The sequence below is a fragment of the Cyprinus carpio genome, chromosome A1 (genome assembly GCF_018340385.1).
Source record: "Cyprinus carpio isolate SPL01 chromosome A1, ASM1834038v1, whole genome shotgun sequence".
In the NCBI taxonomy this organism is placed as follows: Eukaryota; Metazoa; Chordata; class Actinopteri; order Cypriniformes; family Cyprinidae; genus Cyprinus; species Cyprinus carpio.
Genome location: NC_056572.1, coordinates 14,958,765 through 14,976,976, shown reverse-complemented (window position 1 = coordinate 14,976,976; position 18,212 = coordinate 14,958,765). Strand labels below are relative to the sequence as shown.

Genomic DNA, 18,212 nt, shown 5'->3' with positions numbered 1-18,212 from the left:
TTTTTCATGAATATTATTTAAACTGCAAATGTATACAGTTAAAACAAATATAATACTGTATATCATAATTTTTTTTTTACATAAAACCAAAAACATTGCAGTTCTTGAAAATTCAGCATTACGCAATTTTTTGAGAGGTGAATATGTCATCAGAACATCATAACGCTGATGTTTACTTTTTTTTTTTGTAGAAGTGACACGGACTGGTCCTTTTTTGTTACTGACGTTTTCAATTGCTTTCAGCAACTATGGACAAGAGACGGCAGTCTGTCAGAAATCTCGCCACAGGAAAAAAAACAGAAAAAGAAAAAAAAAAAAACAGAATGTTCTCTTAAAGAGGCAGTGGCAAGAAAAGGAACACAAAGAGTATGTTGCCATATGGCCAAACCATGCGGTAAAGGGTTAAATAGTATTACAATTAGAAAGAACTGTTCAGTATATTTAAAATGTAATTTATTCTTGTGATGCAATGCTGTATTTTCAGCATCATTACTCCAGTCTTCATATGAATCCTGACAAGAGCATCACACTTTCAAAAAAAAAAAAAAAAAAAAAAGCCTTTTCAAAATCACTAATAATGAGAACTATTATTAATAATTGAGCAGCAAATCAGCATTTTAGAATTATTTCTGAAGGATGTGACACTAAAGACTGGAGTAATAATGCTGAAAATTCAGCTTTGATCACAGGAATAAATTACATTTTACAAAATGTTGACCTAGAAAACACTTATTTGAAACTGTATTTCACAATATTACTGTTTTTACTGTAATAATTGCAGCCTTGGTGAGCAAAAGAGACTAAAGATTAAAAATCATAATTATTTCAAACATTTTAGTGTATTTGAGTTGATGGAAATAAATTGACGCTGACAGGATGTTTTACAAGCACCGTCTTATACTAGTACACATTTATTTACAATGGTAATTTACAGTGTTTGACAAGTGTTCCAGTGGTAAGATCAGGATTCAGATGTTCTCCATCAACTAAAGACCTGCGACATACAAAGAAGGAAAAGAGCTTCAGTTACCCAAAACAACAATGAAAAACTCTTTTCTGATTATGCATAGAGTATTTGAACAGACTGAAACACAGAAATGTCACTGAATGAAACTCAATAATGATCAGGAAGCAGCTGGAAACACCCCATGATTAATGTAAAAAAAAAAAAGTCCCAAACCTTTAAATTTGCCAGTTAAAAAAAAAACTATATTTTGTCATTTCTTTTTGTTGGTTTAATGCAATAAATATTTAACATATGTGTCTCACAACATGGAAAGGAAAAAAAGAAAAAAAAAAAAAAAGAAGATAATATTATATTCAGAGTAGCAACAGATGGTTTATCTATCCAGATGGTTTGTATGTCTTCACCTACAAGAAAAATAAGTAGCGACAAATAATTTTTTTTTTTTTTGCAACTTCATAAGCAGGCATGACTGATTTCATTGACATCATACGAGCTTCACAAATACTTTACAAAACAGATTTGGTAGATAATGCCCTGCTGCTTCATTAATGACTTGTGGAAAACCCACAGAAGAAACTCGACCTGATCTGGAACTTCATTCCTAATGTTCTGGAAACATGTGTTATACAGGAACACTACATCATATGTACAAACAGGGAATCATAGTAAAATATATCAAATAAAGTGGCTCGAGTGGCAAACGTTGCCATTACCAACAACATTGACCAGAATCACACACTACCCAAATACACAGACGCAAATGACTCATGTGAATTGGAAACATAAGATGCTGCTATACATACTTAACATGTGTTCTTGTGGCAATAAGAAACCTCTAGTGTTGATATTGTTAAATATATAAAACTGGTCCGATGAAGAGCCTGCGTGCTTGAAACGTCACCTATGTGATAGTCTGTTGTTAAATTTTGTATTTTTGGAGACTAGGTGTGCCAACTTTTTTTTTTTTTAATCTATTTTCATTAACTATTTACAACTAAAACAAGTTAATTGAAATAAAGCAGATGATAAAGATTAGATCAACTATCTGAACTTAACGTAACATTATATATACTAAATACACACACACAAACACAAACAAAAATTTAATGTAAACTGAAAATATAAAAATAGAAGGTACTTCAAAATATTAAGACATTTCATTAAACTGAAATAAAATATAAATATTATATGAAAATGCTTACCTTAAAAACAAACAAAAGTAAAAATGTTGCCTTAGCAACTAAGGAAAATAAGTTTAAGCTAAATATTTAAAACTACTGAAAAATTACTAAAATAAAATAATGCTAAATAAAAATATAAAAATTAACAAAAAATGACAAAAGCACATAATAAAATCACAAAAATTAACTAAAATTAAAATTAAAGTTGCTAATATTTTTTTTTTTTTTTTTTTTAACAAAATGCATGATTTTTAATTAGCTTCTATTTTTATAAGAAATTTAAACTAAAACTAAAATGAAAACTAAGAATGTAAAAATGGAAGCTTATTCAAAATATAAATAAATACTATAATAATATATAAACAATACTGAATAAGATTGGACTCCAGGGGGCAACAGACAGTCAGTTTTCTCCTCCAGCTTGACTGTGATGATGGACTAACCTTTTAAATATAATCCTCCAGATCAAGTTAAAATGTTACCTGAATACACCACATATTTGTGCCTACATCTGAGATGATTTGGCAGATGCCAGATCTTTTAATTGGGATAAATGATTTCTGGCCAATTTGGTTCTTCAAACAAATTCGCGGATTTGATTAAAAGGGGTCATGTGATGCAATTTAAATTTTTCCTTTCTCTTTGGAGTGTTACAAGCTCTTGGTGCATAAAGAAGTTCTGTAAAGTTGCAAAGAGTAAAGTCTCAAATCCAAAGATATATTTTTTATAAAAGTTAAAGTGTCAACGAAGCCCTCCTAAAACGGCTCATTCTAACACGTCCCCACATGTCTACGTCACGATGTGGGAAGATTTGCATAACGCCGCCCAAATGTTCACGCAAAGAAAGAAGGCGTAACTTTTATTCTCACTATTGCCGCCGCTGCCATGTCGTGGAGACGCTGTGTGTTTCTTTGTGAAAGCGAAACTACTTTGTTTGGCCTTCCAAAAGAGGACACAACTAGAAATCAGTGGTTAAGTTGTATTTACTCAGTAAAATAAGCATTCATATGCACACCATCCGAGGTGCCAGTCAGAAGACATCAAAGTAGCATGAAGAGGCATAAGACCGCACACTCACTTGCAGGTGATTCTTTATTACCAACGTTTCGGCACAACGCCTTTGATGATACCTTGATACCTTGCAGTGTAGAGTTGCGTTTGTTGTTTCTCCGATCACAAATGCAGACATAGTTTTATGTTTACGCAGCGCAATATGCAACGCAACGCAACGCAAAAAAAGACAGTATAAGTCATTATAATCAGTAATTATACAACAAATGCCTCATTTGAAATGTGTTTTATTGGTTTTGTCTCATCGTTCTGGGAGACGGCTTCACAGTATGGTAAGGAGCGTAACATTTCCTTCACACGCTTGAGGCATTCAGCCAATCACAATGCACTGGATAGCTGGCCAATCAGAGCACACCTCACTTTTTCAGAACGATGAGCTTTGTAAAAATCGACACGTTTTAGAAAGGCGGGGAATAGAGGAGCAACAATAATGTACATTATATGGAAAATAATGTTTTTTGAACCTTAAACTGCATAAACACGTTGCATTACACCAAATACACAAAATAATGTTCTTTTTAGCAACATCATATGACCCCTTTAATATATCTGGATTAAGATTTCAAAGATTGCATGTTCATTGAAAAGGAAAGAAATATCAATATTCGAAACCGTGACCAGCAATGCAGTGATCGGTTGGCAGCAAGTCAGCAACATAATAACATCATGTAATTAAGAACAAGGAAACAGCTTAACAAGCAAAATAACATAAAATTTCTCACAGAGTGTAACCATTTTTTTAAATGTTCCCCAATTATTTTTCACCATTTTTATTATTTGTACAGGCTTATTGTAAGTTATTGTAAGTATTGTAATTATCAGTTAATTTAATTTTGAAGCTTATTTTCTATATGTGACAGCATTAATTAAAGTTTCTTAATCCCTTAAGATATAACAGGCTGTCTTAAAATGAATAATAATAATAATAAAAAAGCATCACCTTCATTTAAAATGATATAATCTAATCCTGTTTACTTGAAATAAGCCTGCTTCTGAGCAGGTTTGAGCTAACAGATCTGTTGCTATGACAGTAACTCCAGGATTAGCTTTGAAGAGTTTAACAATCCTGGATCATGTCAAATCACAAACAATAAAATCCAGTTGAGTAATCCACGTACAAAGAACGGACCCCTGGTTTGAGACATGTGAAGCATATTCTAGTGCCCTCTACAGCCACACGAAAACACACAGTCAGTACATGTACAACAACTCTGTGCTTGCAAAGCGTCAGTCAAACATTCACATCTTTGTTTGTGTATTTGTGTAGAGTACATCTAGCCATACTCACATACACTCACACATGTGCACATTAATCAACATAAATTAAGAAAAGCATTTCATCTGGCATCATGGCAGTTAAAGAAATCCAAACTACAAAGTCACTTTACTACAAAGCTTCTTTTGAGAAGTGACCCCTGTGTTTAAAACTTATGATGACAAAATGGAAAATGTGAATCAATGAGGTCTTCAAGCTTTAGAAGTCAACATATATAAGACGTATCACCTAGTTCTCACTGGACATGCCTGGAAAAATAGAAGAAATCCAATCATTGAGAAATCCATTGGGTCATTTCCGAGGACAAACCGATGGCTCTCCGTGGAAAAGTCCTACCAAACATAAAAAAGCCAAAAACCAATGAAGTCTCTAACACATTTAGATGAGAAGCCCAGAATATGAAATCATTAAGTCAACAGACATAACACAATGTCCTGCTGGGCAGAATTTGGACTTGACATGCCTAGAAAGTAGTTGAAAGGCCTGGAAATTCAAACGGGTCATATCTGAGATCCATTATTGGGAAAACCAAAACACCAAGACGCATCGCCAAACAAAAAGTAGTGCTGGAGTCATTGTGAATAGAAAGGACAGTAGATTTATCACATAAAAAAAAAGAAAAAAAAAATACTCCAACTCGGTCTCTGTTTGTATTTGAACATATTTACACGCCCTTCATCAGTCACCCAATGTAAAGATTTATTTTCTTTTCTTTCTTTTTTTCTTTTCATTTCTCTTTTAGGACATTTTGATTTCTACATTTTGGTCTCAGTTTGTTCAGGCTGGGAATGCCTCCGGGCTCCATTATGCTTTGCTGTCATCCTGTTTTGTGTGGATGCTGTTGTCCTTGTGGACCTTGATCTCGATCAAATCCGGCTTGAGCACCTCCTTGCCGTTCTCCTCCTTCAGTGGGAGTTTCCTGCAGTAAAAGTCAGTGTTTAGTCATGATTCTGTCATCTAACATGCTTTGCAACACAAACTGGACTGTGATGAGAACGTCTGACAACAGGTAGGAGGAAAGGTCATGCATTAGCATGCAAATGTTCTACAACAGACACACGACAAACTGAAAATGTAAGTGGTGTCTGTACATCAGCTGATCATGCTAATTAAAAAAAAAAAAAGCACTTTTTAAGTAACCATCTGAGAAATTAATTATAACAAATGAGCCAAATCAGAAACAACTATTTCTGACCAAAAGATTCAATGAAAGTTTAAGAGTTAAGCCCAATTTACACCAACAATAATGATAAATATTAACTAGTTTAATAAGTTTATAACCACGACAGAAGACATAAACTAGCAAAGAAAAGTTTATCGAGATCTGAATGTTGGGTTGAACTTATTTCTGACCTTTGGGACTCAACAAACCCAGCTACCACTTTAAAGAGTGTTGGTTTTAAGGGGTACTAAAAATATAAAAGTAATATCAAACAAGACAAACTAATTTTTTGGCCTGATAAAACCTTGCCTGAAAGTTTTAAAGCCTTGAAATTTGAAGATTATGTAGGCTTATGTTCTTTGGAGGAGATGTTAGTAGTTTGGAGATCACAGGGCCCCAAAGGAAGAGAGGGCCCTTTAAAAGTCTGGAATATATTTTAATTTACCTGGATATTTTTTTTGGGGGGTGGGGGTGGGTGGCATCCGGGATCTTGTGCAACGCCCCTGAGAATTAGTAAGCCATTGCTAAGGCATTCTGAGTGGTTGCTAGGGCAGAGCTAACTGAAGGATTGTACTGAGTTTCCTGGTTGAATTTTAACAGATCTAAGAGGGGTTAGAGTCAAAGACTTAGATCTCAGGTACTACTCAACATAAACTACCGCGGAAAAGTTTGGGGTTGTTACAATTATTTAATGTTTTTGAAAGAAGTCTCTTCTGCGCACCAAAGGCCACAAAGTAAAAACAGTAATATTGCCAAATATTATTAAAATTAAAAATAAGTCAAATATGGTGATTTGCTGCTCAAGAAGCATTTCTAATTATTATCGTTATTTAAAACAGTTGTGCCGCTTCATATTTTTGTGGAAACCATGATTTATTTTTCAGGATTCTTTGATGAATAGAAAGTTCAAAAGAACAGCATTTATCTGAAATATAAATTATATATATATATTTATTTATTTATAATGGTTATGTTATTAAATGTCACTTGTAACGCTCCAAACAGGCTGTATTGTGTTTGACACACTTCACATTTTAGTTCTAACTCTTACTCTGGCTCTGTCAGAGGAGTCGTCTCATTGGGTTCGTGCACTGGACTGCCGTCCTCCTGGTTAGTAATTCTCTCTTCTTCAGTTCTCATCTCCACGATGGGCTCCTTTGAGCCATCAACCCTACTCACACAAACACACATGCTGATGTCCATCACAGTAAAACACGCACAGCAACACTAACAAACAACTCAACTACTATTTAAATCTCACTCACTTAATGTTTATCATAGCACACTGTGCACAAACTATATTTACATAGTATGGACTGCAATAGTTCACCCCAAAATTAAATTTGCTGAAAATGTCCTCACCATGATGGCATTTAAGATGTAGATATGTTTATTTCTTCATCAGATTTGGAGAATCTGATAAAACTGAAATAAAATTAATTAAAATCAATGAAACTGAGAAAAAAAAAAAAAAATGGATGCAACGTAGCATTGCATCACTTGCTCTTCAATGGATTCTCAGCAGTGAGTGGGTGGCATCAGAATGAGAGTCCAAACAGCTGATAAAAACATCACAATAATGCACGAGTAATTCACACGACTAAGATGTTTTTAAAGGGGTGGGGGGGGGGGGTCGTAGGAGGGTTAAAATGCTATTTCATGCATTCTGACATATTTACACTATTAAACAGTTAGATTATCATGCTAAGCATGGCCAAAGTAAAATAATAATAATAATAATAAAATAAAACGAGTTGGCCGTATGATGGAGTATTTCTGTGCTAAATACACTCCTTCAGGGTTTGTATAAGTTGCGGAAAGTTATTATTATTTTTATTTTTTCTCGAGTATGTCCCTGTATGATGTCATAAAGGGAAAAATTGCAAGGACACTTCTCCAGGAAAAGCACACACACATCAACTTAAGCAAAGGCATGCCCATAAACGTGCTTCAATCGGGTTACGGAAATTGTCAACAGCGCTGCACAGGACTTGCTTGATGAAGGATTTGTCATTTTTTTTGTTTTGTTTTTTAGGCCACAAAATCAACAGTCACCATAAGTGTGTTTTTGGTTGTGAGGGAAAGATGAAAGTGAACAGTGAATGCAGTTTGTTTCTCCAGGGCAGCAACGGAGTTGTGCAAGTGTGTTTATTTGTTCCCGGCATTTCGGTGACAAATGTTTTATAAACAAATTAAATAAAATTTAAGTCAATTAAGTTTTTGTTCCTGTTTTATTTTGTTGATGTCACAGCTTGCAGATGATCGCTACGCACAAACGTTGTGTGCTCGTGACTCTTTAGCTCCACCCACGCCACGCCTCCAGGAGTTCAACAGTTTTCGGAGAGAAGCATAAAGCTGTATCTGTCTTTTATAAATATGTTAAAACTAAAGACTCTTCAGAGATATGAAGGATGCAGTACTAATCTATGGGTACTCAAGGTTAACATGAGATTGGCAGGAACTGTGTGTGTTATGTCCCCTTTAACTTCAAACCATTGCTTCTGGGTAAAATACAGGTGCATAATCCATGATAACGCTTCCTCCACGTTGTCCTCTCACATCAGTTCCACCCACATACTTGTTTAGAACTGTTTGGGCCTGTAAACGGTGCTTGATCTTTCTATCCTGATTCAAACCAGAAGCCTTTTTTCACTGTAGGAAGCTTTATTATGGATTATTGACTCATATTTCAGCAGGGCAAATAAAAGTTTGAAGTTAAAACAACAACAACAAAAACATCTTGATGGATTGCAGAGGATCCATTGGTGAGCAAGTGATGCAATGCAACATTTCTCCCAATTTGATGAAGAAACAAACTCATCTACATCTTAGATAGCCTGACGGTGAGTACATTTCCAGCCAATTTTCATTGTTGGCTAAACTATTCCTTTAAGCTTGTATTCCATTCTCAATACAGTTGTGCACACATATATATTAAAGAAGTGAGTGGGGACTTTTAAGGATGTTTTAATATAATTTCTTCTTCCTGCACTGATAGACGGACCAGGTATTTTTTTTTTTTTTTTTTTCAGTCTCAATGCTAACTACACTATAGTGAGGACTTCAGCTGTTTCTGTGTGAAATAATATCTGCTAGAATTTTTCATGAGACTCTCAGATGAAGATTACAATGGTAAACCCACTCACGCGTGACTTAATGTGCCTCTAATGCAAACAGATCAATAGACTCCTGCTTTTATTAGCAAATGAATCTCAAGAGGTCTGTCTAATGCTAAAGCAGACAAAATCATCTGTCTAATTATTTACTGAACTCACTCAGCAGAACATTATTTAATGCGCAGATTACTGCATTTCTATATGTGCATATTATCAATAGCGTTTAATGGTAATTGGAATATATTATGAAATGACTTGTTAGTTGAGGGTGAAATTATAATATGCTGATTATTATGAATGCTGAAAACAGTTGTGCTGCTTCATAGTTTTGTGGAAACCATGATACATCTTATTTTTCATGATTCTTTAATAAATATAAAGTTTAAAAGAACAGCATTTATTTGAAATAGAAATATTTTGTAACATTATAAATCTTTACTGTCAGTTTTGGTCAATTTAATTAATCCTTGATGAATAAAAGTATTACTTTCAGCACACTGAACCTTCAGATACAAAAAATCCTTCAGGATTCAAGGACACGTTTCACTGTTGATTGAGAAAACAATGTTACAGCAATATTTTCACCATAAGACTTGGTTGTCCTGCTGACACAAAACAACCTAAACAAACCTACAGTAGGTGGACAACCAAAATGGATAATACCGCCGCAGGGCCGCAGCGTTAACTGCAAGTCATTCGCGTGTTAAAGTTGTTCGCGAAACTGCACAGGTTGCAAACTGACTGTAATTGTAAAATTTTGGTTTGTAAACGGAGGTGAAATGACAAAGTAAAACAACAATAACATTATAATATATAATTGTAACATAATTAAAAACCATTTGAAAATTTACAGTGAGTTAATTTCAAAACATGGGATAGTCTAAGGCTACAGTCTACGCATCAAAAATTAAAAGAAAGACCTTTAGGCTCTTACTGCATGCTATTGTTATTAAACAGTCTTTTATATATATATATAGTCTTAGGCTACAGTCTACGCATCAAAAAATAAAAGCTACATATATATATATACATATATATATACATATATATATATCTATATATATATATATATATATATATATATATATATATATATATATATATATATATATATATATATATATTTAAATACACAGATTAAAAGGTAAATGTTTTCATTTCAGTTTGTTCTTGGCAATAAATAAATAAAAAATGCATATCTACTGTATATGCAGAGCGAAATGAGAACGGTCCAGCATTTAGAAATAATTCTTATTAACTATTAGCTATAATTCTTGATTTTGCGAACAAAAATTTAGTATTTTCTATTTCAGCTGTTTGGTTGTGCTGGTGCCTCACGCACATATATTCATTGGAAACAGCACAGCCGTTCACCGTGCCATAAGGCGTGAGTAGCGGTCCACTACAAAGCCTATTTTACCTAATGATTAATAGTTTAGCTTCAAAATGGGCAACATCACGAATATGGAAACGTTTGGATTTGTCCCAAATGAAAGAGGTAAGCCCAACCTTCTTTCACTTTAAATTTTTATTATTATTATTGTTCTTTTGATTTTGTTTATAGCTAAGCCTATATTATTATATACTGCAATTATATTTATGCATAAGAATTATATATTTTAAATTTTCGTTCTGTTCTGATAGTTAAATTTAAAGGATTTGTGAGGTGAACTAAAAATATCCTGTTGGTACATTATAACATTATTAGGCCTGCTGTTATTATTTCTGAATGTAGTAAATTGCGACTTATACATGACCCATTTTTTTTTCTCTCAAAAACTTAATTTATTTTTAGCGTGTTTTTAAAAAACATGCAGCAAACGAAAATAGGCGATTAATCGGTTATTTTTTTTTACTGTGGGTTAATCTAGGCTATGTTGTTAACCATTACAAGTTTCGTGTTTATCCCGTTTTTTTTTTCTCCGTTGCATCTGAAAATTACTTTAAGAAACAAAAAAGCCTCCTCCCCCCTTAAAATTGTGCATGCACATTCACTGTGTGTGCTCTGGTGCAGAACCTACCTCCTGCGTTGCTCATCTGTGGACAATTTAAAAATGTTTGATATATAATGGTTGCTGTCCCATTTTATACAGGAATTGTTCATTTTAAAAACAATCAAATTATATTGTTAGTTTCATGGTAACACACAATCAAGGTCTTCAGTTACTATACAAGATACAAGTTCATTTAGGCTATTTAACATGCACTATAACATTTTCAACCATTTATTGTTATTTTGTTTTTGTTTTTTTAATGTCAGTTTATTAGTATTGAGATTCAAGTTAATTCTAGTGTATATATATATATATATATAAACCTGAAGGTCTATGAAACGACAATCAATAAAGCATTTTTTTAAACAATGGCACTGAAAAAGTTTTGAACTACAGTGTAACATTATTTCAATTATTTTAAAACATTATACTTCACTGGTTTAAGGTGGTCTGACTGGTCTTCTAGTCTGATCAGCTGCCAAAAATCCATCAAACCAGATCAATGTGTCCAACAGAATTCAGGTTTCATGGCTGTTTTTCATTAAGATATGACTGAGATACTCACAGATAATCATGCATAACATAAAACGAAAGATCTAGTGGATTGACAAGCGAATGAGAAAGACGGACAGACCGAGAGACAGTGGGGCTTATGCAAACGGATGGTGGTGAACTCACAGGTATGCTGCTTTGCCCTCCTCCAGCTCTTTGCTCTTGCCGCTGGTGGTGGTTTTTTTGCTGCAGAGCTTGCGGGTGATGCACATGAGGAGGCCGCACTGACGCAAGAAGAAGCAGCTGACATCCACCAGCACCAGCAGCAGAAGAAGACCTGCCACCCCGAGACCCACCACCGTGCCAAGGCCCAGGCCGCTGAACAGGGAATCTGCTGAGACCAGAGAGCAAACACACACTCAACAACCACTGACATCCATCAAGATGACTGAAAACACACCAATGGAGATGTGAGATGAATTCAGTAGGTCAGAGATTCATACGGTTTCTTCATGACCAAACCCTCTTATTCGGCTTTTGTCTGAGAGACATCAAGGCCCTTTTAATATGTCAGTATAAAGCAAATTTTAAGAGAACAGGGAATTTTATTACATGCATCAAACATCCTCTATGAAACATGGTACTCTATTTCTCTATTTCACACTAACATTCTCGGTTTAGTATAAACATCACTGTCAGATTTGTTTTGCTGCATATTTCCATATTTTATTTATTTATTTATTTATTTATTTATTTATTTATTTATTTATTTATTTATTTATTATTAGCCAGCAGTGGTACTTTAGTAGTATTTATTTACTATTATATTATTTATATTCATATTTTGTATATATATATATATATATATATAATACACACACACACACACACACACACACATATATATATATATTTATACATACATACATATATATATATATATATATATATATATATATATATATATATAGTTTTAATCATTTTTTGTTATGTGCTTTGTTTTTTTATATTCATATTTAGTTTAATTTTATTTCAGTTTATAGTTTAAGTAATTTTAGTACTTCAGGTTCATCTTTTTTTCATCTAATATTTAAAATTTATTTTATTTTGTTTCAACTTTATTTCAATAAATATATAAATAAATATATTCATATGTTAATAGTATTAATATTTTGAAATTAGATTTTTTTTAATTTTTCATTCTAACTTTAGTCAATGTATTAAATATGTATTTACATTAATTTTGTTTGTTTTAGTTTTAGTCATTTTTGTACATTAATTTTTACCTTCTACCTTTTGTACCTTCATTTTTTTTTAAGTTTACATTTTGATCTGATATTTATTTTTTTTTTTTTTTTTTTTATTCTTTTATTTAATTAGATTTATTTTTTTTTTTTTTATAATAACAACTGTGTGTGAGTGTGTTTTTGTTTTTTTTTTGTTTTTTTTTGGGGGTGTGAAATGTTACTTTATTGGCTAATAGTTATATTTCTGAAAAGTGAATCACTACTTTATGATACATATAATGAAACGTTAATCTGAAAGAAACATGATGGTTAAAATACTTTACAACAACACTGAAATGCTTAAAGATGCAATTCAATAGTTGAAGAAAAATAGATGGCATTAATTGTGTGGTTCTTTATTCTTCTACTAAAAGCATGTACTTACTGAAGCTAGACACAAAACAAACTTTTTAAATGATTTCTCATACTGACTGAAATTCACCTTCATATTACAGCTTATCAAGCAAGTACGTGGACTGACCCGCAGTGTAAACATGATCTGTGAACATCTAAATGTCTATTAATGTGCTGAAGATAGCTAAACCACTGATTGATTAGAAGAAAACTTTTAAATATTGGAAACCTTGAGTCAACATCAATGCACTAAACATCTTTGGAGGGTTTCATTGATTCTTATAAAAAAGAGAGAATCGCACAGAGCATCAAACATAAACAGAGAATTTATGTTCAGTGCTGGAATAAACGAAACAGAAATCGAACTTCAAAACTCTCACTTTTGCACAAATATTTGAAGCCACTTCAAATTAAAGAAATGGTTCACCCAAAAAAGAAAATTTGCTGGAAATATCCTCACCCTCAGACCATCCAAGATGTACAGTAGATTGTTTCTTCATCAAATTTGGAGAAATTGAGAATTATATCACTTGCTCACCAATGGATCCTCTGCAGTAAATAGGTGCAGTCAGAATAAGAGTCCAAACAGCTGATAAAAACATCGGAATAAAAAAAAAAAGAAAAAAAAAAGACTCCAGTCCATCAGTTAATGTCCTGTGAAGCCAAAAGCTACGTGTTTGTAAGAAACAAATCCATCATTAAGATGTTTTTAATTTAAAAAGTGTTGCTTCTGGCTAAAATACAAGTCCATAATCCATAATAAAGTTTACTCCAGTGAAAAAGCCATCTGGTCTGAATCAGGAGAGCAATATGCACAGATCAAGCACCGTTCACAAATGAGAACAGTTCTACACAAATATGTGGGTATTTTGATGTTTTTTTTTTTCATATAAATATACAGCTTTTGGCCTCCTAAGATAATTGATGAACTTAACTGATGGACTGGAGTCGTGTGGATTATTGTGTTTTTTTTTTGTTGTTTTTTTCTTCAGCTGTTTGGACTCTCATTCAGACAGCACCCATTTACTGCAGGTGATCCATTGGTGAGCAATGTATATAATCCAAATTTCTCAAAATCTGATGAAGAAACAAACATCTTGGATGACCTGAAGGAGAGGACACTTTCAGCAAATTATTTCAGAACCATTGCTTTAACTTCACTGACTTCATATTAAAGGAAAGTCAATGTCTATATATATATATATATATATATAATATTATGAATATATATATATATATATCTATTATATATATATTATATATATATATATATACACACAACATGAGGGTGAGTAAATGATGACAGAATGTCCGTTTCTGCGTGAACTATCCCTTTAAACCCTGACTAATCAATTATACCTGAATCAATCACCAACAAATATGGAATTACATTTGGTTCAATAAAAATTAACGTAACTTTATGGAACTGAACGTAACTTTTTCAGAAACTATCAAAAATATGTCATTACAAAAGAAGAAAAACACAATGAAAATGAACAGTGATCTACTCTGATTGGATAGTGAGCTTTTGATGGACAGGTGCTCTCTGACCGGGAAGTACAGACGTCACTCAGTGGCGTGCATATTCGATCGTCTCAGTCTGTAAAGATGAGCTCTTGTCCTTCAAGCCAGCTTGAAGTAAGTTTGTGTTACTGAATGACAACAATAACCCACAGCGAACTGCTGCACACTGCAACATGAAAAACTTGTATCGATGTTATTGCTTACTTCAGTAACACAAGCTTACTTCAAGCTGCCTTGAAGGACAAGCGGGGGAGGAAGATGATGCCGCTCGAGGTCTCTCCTGAGAGCTCATCTTTACAGACTGAGACGATCGAAGGTCAAATATTATTTACATATTTAGTAATACAAGGCACGACGTATTGCATACAAATCACCACGAGAGCTTTCTTTTTCTTTTTCTTTTTCTTTTTTTATTAATGCAGAGAACAAAAACATAAAAAAGTATAAACATACATCACATAATATCAACCACAAAAAAACAAAAACAAACAAACAAACAAACAAAAAAAAAAACATTAAAGAATAAAATAGAACTAAAGAAAAAGAGGGCCAAAATCTAAACAAAATTACACAAGGAGATCAAAGGTAGAGCAAATTCTAACAGTCCGTATAGCTTTCTTTTTAGTAGATACTGAGATTACATTCAAATAGTTTTCCATTTCTTTTTAGGAAAAAGAGAAGGCAGGTTTACAGTTGGAGAATTTGCATTTGTGAATGTGAAATTTGTTTAGGAAAAAATTTAAATTAATAACAAAACTGATATTTTCGTTTGTGGGGTCAGAGTCATAATACCCAAATATAATGTTTTCATATGTACTGAGAAGCCTGGCAAAATCTTACTTGACAAACACACCAATATCATCCCAAAGTTTCTGAGTGTAGTGATAATTGTACAGTTTCTTCTGAACTCGAACAAAAAGAGCTTGTAAAATCAATGTCAGATTTAAATCTTTGTATAAACTTCTTTTACAGGGTAGAACCTGTGTATGAGTTTAATGGATTTGTCTGTGAAAAAGAATTTTTGCGGTAGAGACCAGGGCCCGTATTCATAAAGAATCTTAATGCAAAGAGTAGCTCCTAGTGACAAAATTCTAAGAAAATTCTTAGAAATGTGGGCGTTTACTCTTAAAATTAAAGAAAAAATCCTAGTAAAGAAAAAAAAGTAATTCAGAAAGCATCTTAACCCTTAAAAAGAGGTCTTAAGGTCAAACTTGTTGGAGCACGGACGAGGACTTTTAAGAGGCTTAAGAGTTTCCTTAGCAGAGGAGAAAATGGCCGAAAGACGAAGAGGGAGAAGAAATGTGTTGCAGACGATGGATGACAGGGAGTTAATAAGACGCTATAGTTTAGTTATTTGTTGGTTCATGTTTGTGACTGATATTATTAGGGAAGGGGTAAGTTATACTACACAGCGCAGAAATGCCATAAGCCAGAACTGAAAGTAATCACTACATTACGATATTTGGCAACTGGGAAAATGCAACAATGCAGTAGTGATGATTTGGGTCTGTCACAACCTTCTGTAAGCAGAGTGATCACACAAACAATTACAGCACTTTCAGAACCTCTTATTGTGTCGCGAAGTTCATTTCGTTTCCACTGGACATTCCCACCTTGCAGGCTCAAAAAACTGCATTTATGAATATAGCAGGCTTCCCTGGTCCGCACAAGCAGGGGGGAATGAACCGTTAATAGTTTGTGCTATACGCCCCATGTCTGCTTCTTGTCCCGTGCTGTGACACCCGCCTGAATTTTCCTTTAAGAATGGCCTTGTGTTCATCCACTAACTGGGCTAACAGTAAACACTGCTCCTCTGTCCAGTTGGGCTTTCTCGCCCTTCTTGGTTTTGATTCCATGTTTGATACATTAAAACCAACATTCAAACCACCACTTAAATAGACAGCAATCAATGTAATTGGAATGAGTGGAACAATTTTTATCATTCTAAGCCAATCAAATACCTTATAGGAAATTAAAAGCATGGTCAATAAAAAAGGATTTATATACACACATATAATGTGTGTGTGTGTGTGAGAGAGAACGGTCAAATAGGAAAAATTACTTATGTAAATACAAAGTGAAGGATTAGAATAGACCCTATACTTAAAATCACTCTTTTTTTCCTTCTTGGACAACCAACCAATCACAGTCTTCAAAAGATTGTGTCATACATCAAAAGATTGTGTCAACCCCGCCTCCTCACTAAGATGAAAGTTTTTGTCTTTTCCTTACTCAGAGTTGCTCTCAGATCGGTCCCGAATTGATCTTAAGCTAAGACTCCTACGTAAAAGTTTTTAAGCTAAATTAAGAGTTTTCTGAGAGGATTCTTAGAATCTTTATGAATCACGGGCCCAGATTTAATCACCACGTGAGAGCTTTCCAATATGCGTGCCACTGAGTGACGCCTGTACTTCCTGGTCAGAGAGCACCTGTCCATCAAAAAGCTCACTATCCAATCAGAGTAGATCACTGTTAAGTTAAGCCCACGAGAAGTTTTTTGTCAAAACACCAAACTAAAAGCGCTAAAGCGTAGTTTAAAATCTGTGGCAATGCATTCAGAGTCCACGATTAGCTTAAAAACTAATCTTTGAAAAACATTAACAAAGAATGAATCATATTTGAAGAGCCTGTTAAAATTGTGCGACTGAGTTATTTTTTTTTTCATTTTCATTGTGTTTTTCTTCTTTTGTTATGGCATATTTCTGATAGTTTCTGAAAAAGTTACGTTCAGTTTTATAAAGTTACGTTCATTTTTATTGAAGCAAATGTAATTCCATACAACAAATGAGAACAGTTTGTTTTTCATTTAGGTACTTTGCGAGCTAAAATCTGAGTACACAGCACGTGTCTCATACTATATCTTCTTTTAATCAATAATTCAATTTCAGGGTTAATTAACCAGCACTTCTGTGCCTTTTGTAGAGGTTTATGTACACATAACTCCCCAACTCATTAGTCCACAAACAAATCTAATGTGAAGTGATTAGACTGTCAACATCAGTTATAATAACACCAGTGATTTTAGTCAACTTTAGAAGTTTAAAACTAATTAAAACGGTAACTACCAAAAGGAAGAGTTTTAATAAAGTAAAACTCATTACAGGAAATAAAAACCGATGCAAATGAGCCTAAAGCTATAACAATAACATGAATAGCAGCTCACACCTTATTTTTCAGTCTTTTTAATAACGCCATGCTGTAAAATCTACCCTCTGAAAAGGCCTGTAATGAACTTTAACTAGCAAAAAACATTCATATTTTTATCTGTATGTGTAATGTAACCCTGGTCTGAGTTTTTTTTTTTTGGTTTTCAGTCCGTTAGTGCAATCCTGAACGCCTTTTAAAATACACTCCCTTCCCACTGCTGGTGAATTTCACTAACATTATCTGTCAATAAAACTCTAAATGATTTACAAAAATTGCCCTAATGCCACTGAAGTGACTGTCCTGTGTGAAGCATCACTATCATACAATATTATATGGAGCCAAAGTCCATATCATCATATTCATACCCACACAGCATTTTACAGGTGCCGTCAGGACCTTTAGAGTGCCTGATGACCTGAAACCAGCAATCTGTTCCCCAACTACTGAACCGCCTGCTGTCTGCTGCTGACTTCTAAGGGTTCTAAGGAGGAATATACACTTTCCCTCATACATTCAGATAGATTTTAACCTAAAATCCGTGATAAAAGTAAGTTAATTTACCATTTTATTTAGTACCCAGTAGTATCCATTATTGTTTAGTATTTAAATACTGATTTTAATATGGTTTGAAAGAAATCACAA

General features: G+C 33.5%; 1 protein-coding gene across 3 annotated transcripts in view; it reads right to left on the bottom strand.

Moving 5' to 3' along the window:
- Positions 1 to 3,644: 3,644 nt before the first annotated feature.
- The window catches only part of LOC109068543 (neural cell adhesion molecule 2-like), a 454,473-nt gene continuing 439,905 nt past the window's right edge, over positions 3,645 to 18,212 (bottom strand). The window contains exons 16-18 of one of the 3 annotated variants that reach the window (XM_042748064.1): positions 11,446 to 11,650; positions 6,709 to 6,828; positions 3,645 to 5,414 (exon numbers count right to left, since the gene is read on the bottom strand). In XM_042748064.1, the coding sequence (XP_042603998.1) occupies positions 5,300 to 5,414; positions 6,709 to 6,828; positions 11,446 to 11,650 (440 nt within the window). In that variant the 3' untranslated portion in view covers positions 3,645 to 5,299. Of the gene's footprint in view, positions 5,415 to 6,708; positions 6,829 to 11,445; positions 11,654 to 18,212 lie in introns of all 3 variants that reach the window. The other 2 variants (XM_042748026.1, XM_042748126.1) reach the window with 2 other exon arrangements.